General features: G+C 46.8%; 1 protein-coding gene across 1 annotated transcript in view; it reads right to left on the bottom strand.

Annotated features, from left to right (window-relative positions):
- Positions 1–11,962, bottom strand: part of LOC147020851 (protein c-Fos-like) — a 99,388-nt gene extending 87,426 nt beyond the window's left edge. Inside the window, exon 1 of the mRNA XM_085896536.1 lies at positions 11,717–11,962. Within this exon, the coding sequence (XP_085752662.1) occupies positions 11,717–11,725 (9 nt within the window). The 5' untranslated portion in view covers positions 11,726–11,962. The remainder of the gene's footprint in view (positions 1–11,716) is intronic.
- Between the last annotated feature and the right edge of the window lie 613 nt (positions 11,963–12,575).

The raw sequence follows: 12,575 nt of genomic DNA, 5'->3' as shown, positions 1-12,575 counted from the left end.
ACATAAACCATCTCCAGCCACACATAAACCATCTCCAGGAACACAGAAACCATCTCCAGCCACACATTAACCATCATCAGCCACTCACAAACCATCTCCAGCCACACATAAACCATCTCCAGCCACAAATAAACCATCTCCAGCCAGACATAAACCATCTCCAGCCACAAATAAACCAGCTCCAGTCACATACACCATCTCCAGCCACTCAAAAACCATCTACAGCCACACATGAACCACCTCCAGCCACGCATAAACCATCTCCAGCCACAAATAAACAATGTGCCGCCACACATAAACCATCTGCAGGCACACATCAACCATCTCCAGCCAGAAATAAACCATTTACAGCCACACATAAACCACCTTCAGCCACACATAAACCACCTCCTTCCACTCATAAACCATCTCCAGCAACAAATAAACCATTTCGAGGCACGCATTAACCATCAACAACGACTCCTAAACCATCTCCAGCCACACATAAACCATCTCCAGTCACACATAAACCATCTCCAACCATGCATAAACCATCTCCAGCCACGCATAAACCATCTCCAACCATACATAAACCATCTCCAGCCACGCATAACCCACCTGCAGCCACGCATAAGCCACCTGCAGGCACACATAAACCATCTCCAGCCACTCAAAAACCATCTCCAGCCACACAAGAACCACCTCCAGCCACGCATAAACCATCTCCAGCCACAAATAAACAATGTGCCGCCACACATAAACCATCTGCAGGCACACATCAACCATCTCCAGCCAGAAATAAACCATTTACAGCCACACATAAACCACCTTCAGCCACACATAAACCACCTCCTTCCACTCATAAACCATCTCCAGCAACAAATAAACCATCTCGAGCCACACATTAACCATCACCAGCCACTCCTAAACCATCTCCAGCCACACATAAACCATCTCCAGCCACACATAAACCATCTCCAACCATGCATAAACCATCTCCAGCCACGCATAAACCATCTCCAACCATACATAAACCATCTCCAGCCACGCATAACCCACCTGCAGCCACGCATAAGCCACCTGCAGGCACACATAAACCATCTACAGCCACAAATAAACCATCTCCAGCCATGCATAAACCATCTACAGCCGCAAATAAACCATCTCCAGCCACACATAAACCACCTCCAGCCACACATAAACCACCTCCAGCCACAAATAAACCATCGACACCCACACATCAACCATCTCTTGGCACACATAGACCATGTCCAGCCACAAATGAACCAGCTCCAGTCAGATAAACCATCTCAAATCACACATAAACCATCTCCAGTCACACTTAAACCATCTCCAGCCACACAAAAACCATCTCCAGCCACACATAAACCATCTCCAGGAATACATAAACCATCTGCCAAACAAAACCATCTCCAGTCACACATAAACCATCTCCAGCCACACATAAACCATCTCCAGCCACACATAAACCATCGCCAACCACACATAAACCATCTCCCGTCACACTTAAACCATCTCCAGCCGCACATAAACCAACTCCAGCCACACTTAAACCATCTCCAGCCACACATAAACCAACTCCAGCCACACATAAACCACCTCCTGCCACACATAAACCATCTCCAGTCACACATAAACCATCTCCAGTCACACATAAACCATCTACAGTCAAACATTAACCATCTCCCGCCAAACATAAACCATCTCCAGCCACACAAAACCATCTCCAGCCACACAAAAACCATCTCCAGCCACACAAAAGCCATCTCCAGCCACACATAAACCATCTCCAGGAACACGTAAACCATCTCCAGCCACACATAAACCATCGACAGCCACAAATAAACCATCTGCAGCCACTCAGAAACCATCGACACCCACACGTAAACCATCTCCAGCCACACATAAACCATCGACAGCCACAAATAAACCATCTGCAGCCACTCAGAAACCATCGACACCCACACATAAACCATCTCCAGCCACAAATCAACCATCACTAGCCACTCATAAACCACCTCCAGCCACACTTAAACCATCTCCAGCCACACATAAACCATCTCCAGCCACACATAAACCATCTCCAGCCACACATAAACCATCTCCACCCATGCATAAACCATCTCCAGCCACGCATAAACCATCTCCAACCATACATAAACCATCTCCAGCCACGCATAACCCACCTCCACCACGCATAAACCACCTCCAGCCACAAATAACCCACCTGCAGGCACACATAAACCACCTCCAGCCACAAATAAACCACCTGCAGGCACACGTAAACCATCTACAGCCACAAATAAACCATCTCCAGCCACACATAAACCATCTACAGCCACACATAAACCATCCGCAGCCACTCATAAAGCATCTCCAGCGACAAATCAACCATCCGCAGCCACTCATAAACCATCTCCAGCCACACATATACCATCTTCAGGAACACATAAACCATCTCCAGCCACTTAGAAACCATCTCCAGCCAAACATAAACAATCTCCAGTCACACATAAACCATCTACAGCCACATAGAAACCATCAACAGCCATAAATAAACCATCTCCAGACATGCATAAACCATCTCCAGCCACACATAAACCATCTCCAGCCTCACACATAAACCATCTCCAGCCACACATAAACCATCTCCAGCCACGCATAAACCATCTCCAGCCACGCATAAACCATCTCCAGCCACGCATAAACCATCTCCAGCCACAAATAAACCATCTCCAGCCACACACAAACCACCTCCAGCCACGAATAAACCATCTCCAGCCACACATAAACCAACTCCAGCCACACATAAACCAACTCCAGCCACACATAAACCATCTCCAGTCACACTTAAACCATCTCCAGCCACACATAAACCAACTCCAGCCACACATAAACCATCTCCAGCCAAACATAAACCATCTCGAGGAATACATAAACGATCTCCAGCCACACATAAACAATTTTCAGCCACAAATAAACCATCTCGAGCTACACATACATAAACCATCTGCAGCCACACATAAGCCATCTCCAGTCACACACAATCCATCTCCAGCCACACATAAACCATCTCCAGCCACAAAAAAGCATCTCCAGGGACACATCAACTATCTCCAGCCACACATAAACCATCTCCCGCCACACATAAACCATTTCCAGCCACACATAAACCATCTGCAGCCAAAAATAAACCATCAACAGTCACACATAAACCATCTCCAACCACACATAAACCATCTACAGCAACACATAAACCATGTAAAGCCACAAATAAACCATCTCCAACCACTCGTAAACCATCTCCAGCCACACATAAACCACCTCCAGCCATGCATTAACCATCTCCTGCCACACATAAACCATCTCCAGCAACAAATAAACCATCTACAGCCACACATAAACCACCTCCAGCCATGCATAAACCATCTCCAGTCACACATAAACCATCTCCATTCACACATAAACCATCTCCAGCCAAACATCAACCATCTCCAGCCAAACATAAACCATCTCCAGCCACACAAAAACCATCTCCAGTCACACATTAACCATCTCCAGTCACACATTAACCATCTCCAGCCACACATAAACCATCTCCAGCCACATATAAACCATCTCCAGGAACACAGAAACCATCTCCAGCCATACATAAACCATCTCCAGCCACAAATTAACCATCTCCAGCCACGCATAAACCATCTCCTGCCACGCATAAGCCATCTGCAGACACACATAAACCACCTCCAGCCACGCATAAACCATCTCCAGCCACACAAACCATCTCCAGTCACACATAAACCATCTGAAGCCACACATAATCCATCTCCAGTCACACACAAACCATCTCCATCCACACATAAACCATCTCCAGCCACACATAAACCATCTCCAGCTACATATAAAGCATCTCCAGGAACACATCAACTATCTCCAGCCACACATAAACCATCTCCCACCAAACATAAACCATCTCCCGCCAAACATAACCCATCTCCAACCACACATTAACCATCTACAGCAACACATAAACCATGTAAATCCACAAATAAACCATCTCCAGCCACACAAAATGCATCTCCAGCCACACATAAACCATCTCCAGTCACCCTTAAACCATCTCCCGTCACCCTTAAACCATGTCCCGTCACCCTGAAACCATCTCCAGCAACACGTAAACCATCTCCAGGAACACATAAACCATCTCCAGCCACACATAAACCATCTCCAGCCACACATAAACCATCTCCAGCCACACATAAACCATCTCCAGGAACACATAAACCATCTCCAGCCACACATAAACCATCTCCAGCCACACATAAACCATCGACAGCCACAAATAAACCATCTGCAGCCACTCAGAAACCATCGACACCCACACGTAAACCATCTCCAGCCACACATAAACCATCGACAGCCACAAATAAACCATCTGCAGCCACTCAGAAACCATCGACACCCACACGTAAACCATCTCCAGCCACAAATAAACCATCACCAGCCACACGTAAACCATCTCCAGCCACACATAAACCATCTACAGCCACACATAAACCATCTCCAGCCACACATAAACCATCTCCAGCCACACATGAACCACCTCCAGCCACGCATAAACCATCTCCAGCCACAAATAAACAATGTGCCGCCACACATAAACCATCTGCAGGCACACATCAACCATCTCCAGCCAGAAATAAACCATTTACAGCCACACATAAACCACCTTCAGCCACACATAAACCACCTCCTTCCACTCATAAACCATCTCCAGCAACAAATAAACCATCTCGAGCCACACATTAACCATCACCAGCCACTCCTAAACCATCTCCAGCCACACATAAACCATCTCCAGCCACACATAAACCATCTCCAACCATGCATAAACCATCTCCAGCCACGCATAAACCATCTCCAACCATACATAAACCATCTCCAGCCACGCATAACCCACCTGCAGCCACGCATAAGCCACCTGCAGGCACACATAAACCATCTCCAGCCACTCAAAAACCATCTCCAGCCACACAAGAACCACCTCCAGCCACGCATAAACCATCTCCAGCCACAAATAAACAATGTGCCGCCACACATAAACCATCTGCAGGCACACATCAACCATCTCCAGCCAGAAATAAACCATCTACAGCCACACATAAACCACCTTCAGCCACACATAAACCACCTCCTTCCACTCATAAACCATCTCCAGCAACAAATAAACCATCTCGAGCCACACATTAACCATCACCAGCCACTCCTAAACCATCTCCAGCCACACATAAACCATCTCCAGCCACACATAAACCATCTCCAACCATGCATAAACCATCTCCAGCCACGCATAAACCATCTCCAACCATACATAAACCATCTCCAGCCACGCATAACCCACCTGCAGCCACGCATAAGCCACCTGCAGGCACACATAAACCATCTACAGCCACAAATAAACCATCTCCAGCCATGCATAAACCATCTACAGCCGCAAATAAACCATCTCCAGCCACACATAAACCACCTCCAGCCACACATAAACCACCTCCAGCCACAAATAAACCATCGACACCCACACATCAACCATCTCTTGGCACACATAGACCATCTCCAGCCACAAATAAACCAGCTCCAGTCACATAAACCATCTCAAATCACACATAAACCATCTCCAGTCACACTTAAACCATCTCCAGCCACACAAAACCATCTCCAGCCACACATAAACCATCTCCAGGAATACATAAACCATCTGCCAAACAAAACCATCTCCAGTCACACATAAACCATCTCCAGCCACACATAAACCATCTCCAGCCACACATAAACCATCGCCAACCACACATAAACCATCTCCCGTCACACTTAAACCATCTCCAGCCGCACATAAACCAACTCCAGCCACACTTAAACCATCTCCAGCCACACATAAACCAACTCCAGCCACACATAAACCACCTCCTGCCACACATAAACCATCTCCAGTCACACATAAACCATCTCCAGTCACACATAAACCATCTACAGTCAAACATTAACCATCTCCCGCCAAACATAAACCATCTCCAGCCACACAAAAACCATCTCCAGCCACACAAAAACCATCTCCAGCCACACAAAAGCCATCTCCAGCCACACATAAACCATCTCCAGGAACACGTAAACCATCTCCAGCCACACATAAACCATCGACAGCCACAAATAAACCATCTGCAGCCACTCAGAAACCATCGACACCCACACGTAAACCATCTCCAGCCACACATAAACCACCGACAGCCACAAATAAACCATCTGCAGCCACTCAGAAACCATCGACACCCACACATAAACCATCTCCAGCCACAAATCAACCATCACTAGCCACTCATAAACCATCTCCAGCCACACTTAAACCATCTCCAGCCACACATAAACCATCTCCAGCCACACATAAACCATCTCCAGCCACACATAAGCCATCTCCAACCATGCATAAACCATCTCCAGCCACGCATAAACCATCTCCAACCATACATAAACCATCTCCAGCCACGCATAACCCACCTCCACCACGCATAAACCACCTCCAGCCACAAATAACCCACCTGCAGGCACACATAAACCATCTACATCCACAAATAAACCACCTGCAGGCACACATAAACCATCTACAGCCACAAATAAACCATCTCCAGCCACACATAAACGATCCGCAGCCACTCATAAACCATCTCCAGCGACAAATCAACCATCCGCAGCCACTCATAAACCATCTCCAGCAACAAATCAACCATCCGCAGCCACTCATAAACCATCTCCAGCCACACATAAACCATCTCCAGGAACACATAAACCATCTCCAGCCACTTAGAAACCATCTCCAGCCAAACATAAACAATCTCCAGTCACACATAAACCATCTACAGCCACACAGAAACCATCAACAGCCATAAATAAACCATCTCCAGACATGCATAAACCATCTCCAGCCACACAAACCATCTCCAGCCTCACACATAAACCATCTCCAGCCACACATAAACCATCTCGAGCCACGCGTAAACCATCTCCAGCCACGCATAAACCATCTCCAGCCACGCATAAACCATCTCCAGCCACAAATAAACCATCTCCAGCCACACACAAACCACCTCCAGCCACGAATAAACCATCTCCAGCCACACATAAACCAACTCCAGCCACACATAAACCATCTCCAGTCACACTTAAACCATCTCCAGCCACACATAAACCAACTCCAGCCACACATAAACCATCTCCAGCCAAACATAAACCACCTCGAGGAATACATAAACGATCTCCAGCCACACATAAACAATTTTCAGCCACAAATAAACCATCTCGAGCTACACATACATAAACCATCTGCAGCCACACATAAGCCATCTCCAGTCACACACAATCCATCTCCAGCCACACATAAACCATCTCCAGCCACAAAAAAGCATCTCCAGGAACACATCAACTATCTCCAGCCACACATAAACCATCTCCCGCCACACATAAACCATTTCCAGCCACACATAAACCATCTGCAGCCAAAAATAAACCATCAACAGTCACACATAAACCATCTCCAACCACACATAAACCATCTACAGCAACACATAAACCATGTAAAGCCACAAATAAACCATCTTCAACCACTCGTAAACCATCTCCAGCCACACATAAACCACCTCCAGCCATGCATAAACCATCTCCTGCCACACATAAACCATCTCCAGCAACAAATAAACCATCTACAGCCACACATAAACCACCTCCAGCCATGCATAAACCATCTCCAGTCACACATAAACCATCTCCATTCACACATAAACCATCTCCAGACAAACATCAACCATCTCCAGACAAACATAAACCATCTCCAACCACACAAAAACCATCTCCAGTCACACATTAACCATCTCCAGTCACACATTAACCATCTCCAGCCACACATAAACCATCTCCAGCCACATATAAACCATCTCCAGGAACACAGAAACCATCTCCAGCCATACATAAACCATCTCCAGCCACAAATTAACCATCTCCAGCCACGCATAAACCATCTCCAGCCACGCATAAACCATCTCCAGACACACATAAACCACCTCCAGCCACGCATAAACCATCTCCAGCCACACAAACCATCTCCAGTCACACATAAACCATCTGAAGCCACACATAATCCATCTCCAGTCACACACAAACCATCTCCATCCACACATAAACCATCTCCAGCCACACATAAACCATCTCCAGCTACATATAAAGCATCTCCAGGAACACATCAACTATCTCCAGCCACACATAAACCATCTCCCACCAAACATAAACCATCTCCCGCCAAACATAACCCATCTCCAACCACACATTAACCAGCTACAGCAACACATAAACCATGTAAATCCACAAATAAGCCATCTCCAGCCACACAAAAAGCATCTCCAGCCACACATAAACCATCTCCAGTCACCCTTAAACCATCTCCCGTCACCCTTAAACCATGTCCCGTCACCCTGAAACCATCTCCAGCCACACGTAAACCATCTCCAGGAACACATAAACCATCTCCAGCCACACATAAACCATCTCCAGCCACACATAAACCATCTCCAGCCACACATAAACCATCTCCAGCCACACATAAACCATTTCCAGGAACATGTAAACCATCTCCAGCCACACATAATCCATCGACAGCCACAAATAAACCATCTGCAGCCACTCAGAAACCATCGACACCCACACGTAAACCATCTCCAGCCACACATAAACCATCTACGGCCACACATAAACCATCTCCAGCCACACATAAGCCATCTCCAGCCACACATAAACCATCTCCAGGAACACAGAAACCATCTCCAGCCACACTAAAACCATCTCCAGCCACACATAAACCATCTCCAGCCACACTAAAACCATCTCCAACCATGCATAAAGCATCTCCAGCCACGCATAAACCATCTCCAACCATGCATAACCCACCTCCAGCCATGCATAAACCACCTCCAGCCACAAATAACCCACCTGCAGGCACACATAAACCATCTACATCCACAAATAAACCACCTACAGGCGCACATAAACCATCTACAGCCACAAATAAACCATCTCCAGCCACACATAAACCATCCGCAGCCACTCAGAAACCATCTCCAGCGACAAATCAACCATCCGCAGCCACTCATAAACCATCTCCAGCCACACATAAACCATCTCCAGCCACACATAAACCATCTCCAGGAACACATAAACCATCTCCAGCCACATAGAAACCATCTCCAGTCACACATAAACCATCTACAGCCACACAGAAACCATCAACAGCCATAAATAAACCATCTCCAGCCACGCATAAACAATCTCCAACCACAGATAAACCATCTCCAGACATGCAAAAACCATCTCCAGCCACACAAACCATCTCCAGCCCCACATAACCCATTTCCAGCCACAAATAAACCATCTCCAGCCACGCATCAACCATCTCCAGCCACACATAAACCATCTCGAGCCACGCATAAACCATCTCCAGCCACGCATAAACCATCTCCAGCCACGCATAAACCATCTCCAGCCACGCATAAACCATCTCCAGCCACGCATAAACCATCTCCAGCCACGCATAAACCATCTCCAGCCACAAATAAACCATCTCCAGCCACACACAAACCACCTCCAGCCATGCATAAATCATCTCCAGCCACACATAAACGAACTCCAGCCACACATAAACCATCTCCAGCCAAACATAAACCATCTCGAGGAACACATTAACAATTTTCAGCCACAAATAAACCATCTGGAGCTACACATACATAAACCATCTGCAGCCACACATAAGCCATCTCCAGTCACACACAAACCATCTCCAGCCACACATAAACCATCTCCAGCCACATATAAAGCATCTCCCGCCACACATAAACCATTTCCAGCCACACATAAACCATCTGCAGCCAAAAATAAACCATCAACAGTTACACATAAACCATCTCCCGCCAAACATAAACCATCTCCCGCCAAACATAAACCATCTCCCGCCAAACATAAACCATCTCCCGCCAAACATAAACCATCTACAGCAACACATAAACCATGTAAAGCCACAAATAAACCATCTCCAGCCACTCGTAAACCATCTCCAGCCACACATAAACCACCTCCAGCCATGCATAAACCATCTCCTGCCACACATAAACCATCTCCAGTCACACATAAACCATCTCCAGCCACACATCAAGCATCTCCAGTCAAACATTAACCATCACCAGCCAAACATAAACCATCTCCAGCCACACAAAAACCATCTCCAGCCACACAAAAGCCATCTCCAATCACACATTAACCATCTCCAGCCACACATAAACCATCTCCAGCCACAAATGAACCATCTCCAGCCACGCATAAACCATCTCCAGCCACGCATAAACCATCTCCAGACACGCATAAACCACCTCCAGCCACGCATCAACCACCTCCACCCACACAAACCATCTCCATTCACACATAAACCATCTCCAGCCACACATAAACAACCTCCAGCCACGGATAAACCATCACCAGCCACAAATAAACCATCTACAGCCACAAATAAACAATCTGCAGCCACACATAAACCATCTCCAAGAACACATAAACCATCTCCAGCCACACATAAACCATCTCCAAACACACATAAACCATCTCCAGCCAAACATAAACCATCTCCACTCACACATAAACCATCTGAACCCACAAATAAACCATCTCCAGCCACACATAAACCATCTTCAGCCACACATAAGCCATCTCCAGTCACACATGAACCATCTGCAGCCACACATTAAGCATCTCAAGCCACACATTAAGCATCTCCAGCCACACATAAACCATCTCCAGGAACACGTAAACCATCTCCAGCCACACATGAACCATCTCCAGGAACACGTAAACCATCTCCAGCCACACATAAACCATCGACACCCACACGTAAACCATCTCCAGCCACACATAAACCATCTCCAGCCACAAATAAACCATCACCAGCCACTCATAAACCATCTCCAGCCACACTTAAACCATCTCCAGCCACACTTAAACCATCTCCAGCCACACATAAATCATCTCCAGCCACACATAAACCATCTGCAGCCACACATAAACCATTTCCAGCCACACATAAACCATCTGCAGCCACAAATAAACCATCTCCAACCACACATGAACCATCTCCAGCCACTAATAAACCATCTACAGCCACTCATAAACCATCTACAGCCACACATAAACCACCTCCAGCCACGCATAAACCATCTACAGCCACTCATGAACCATCTACAGCCACACATAAACCACCTCCAGCCATGCATAAACCATCTATAGCCACAAAGAAAGAATCTCCAGCCACAAATAAACCATCTCCAGCCACACATAAACCATCTCCAGGAACACATAAACCACCTCCAGCCATGCATAATATAACCCATCTGCAGCCACAAATTAACCATCTCCAGCCACACATAAACCATTTCCATCCATATATAAACCACATCCTGCCAGGAATAAACCATCTCCCACCAGCTGTATTTGTAACGGTTCTCAAACCATCACCCACCTCCCATGTATATAGCAGCTGTGTATACACATAAACCATCCCCGACCACCCTTCCCCACCACCAATGGTCACAATACCCACCCTCTTCCATCTACCCACAACTCCTGCATGGCTACTTACGTGCAGCATGTCCTGGGTCTCATTCTTTCTTCTCGTCCCGCTGCCTTGACCTGCTGGGATTCCTTGTGCTTGTGGTCTTTTTGCGCTCCTTGTTCGATCACGGTTCCTAAGTGTACGAGTAGTTCAGGAGATGTGTCTTCTCCCAAGAGGCAAAAAAAGTCATGAGCTTGAATTGGAAAGTGGAGCTAATTGATGAACTTTCAAGTTGTGAAAGTGTGGCCTCTGTGGGCAGCTATTATATCGTGATCGAGTCGACTGACTTACATTCATCAAAACGAGAAGGCGATTCGCGAAAGTGTTGTGGCTCGTACAGTACCCAGCCTCAAAGTGGTTACCCAGGTCAGGGACATTCACATTGAAGCAATGGAGAATGCATTGGATGTGTGGGTGGAGGACAATGTCTCGAAAAACGTGCCTTTCAGCGGATCTCTGATTCATGAAAAGGAAAATCACATGTACGATTATCTGGCTGGCATGGGTGGTGCTGCAAACACAAATGATGCAAGTACGAGTCACCCCAGTTCCTTCCGAGCTAGCAGGGGATGGTTTGACCACTTCAAGAAGCAGTACGGTCTGCACAATTTGAAGCTTACAGGTGAGCGTGCCGCAGCAGACCAGGAGGCAGTGGAAGCTTCCCTGCTCAATTCGTGCAGCTCATTGAGGAGAAGGGGTATGTACCAGAGCAGATCTTCAATGCAAGTGAGACTGGCCTGTTCTGTAAGAAAATGCCCATGAGAACTTTCATCTCGAAGCGAGGGTGAACAGCAGCAGGGTTCAAGGCTACAAAGGACCGGGTATCTCTTCTCTGCGCCAATGCCAAAGGGGACTGCATGATGAAGCCAATGATGTTGTATCGTTC

Source organism: Eptatretus burgeri, chromosome 9 (genome assembly GCF_056783735.1).
Source record: "Eptatretus burgeri isolate ZD-2024b chromosome 9, Ebu_testis_v1, whole genome shotgun sequence".
Taxonomy (NCBI): domain Eukaryota; kingdom Metazoa; phylum Chordata; class Myxini; order Myxiniformes; family Myxinidae; genus Eptatretus; species Eptatretus burgeri.
The sequence above is the reverse complement of the archived record's forward strand: the minus strand, read 5'-3'. Positions and strand labels throughout refer to the sequence as shown.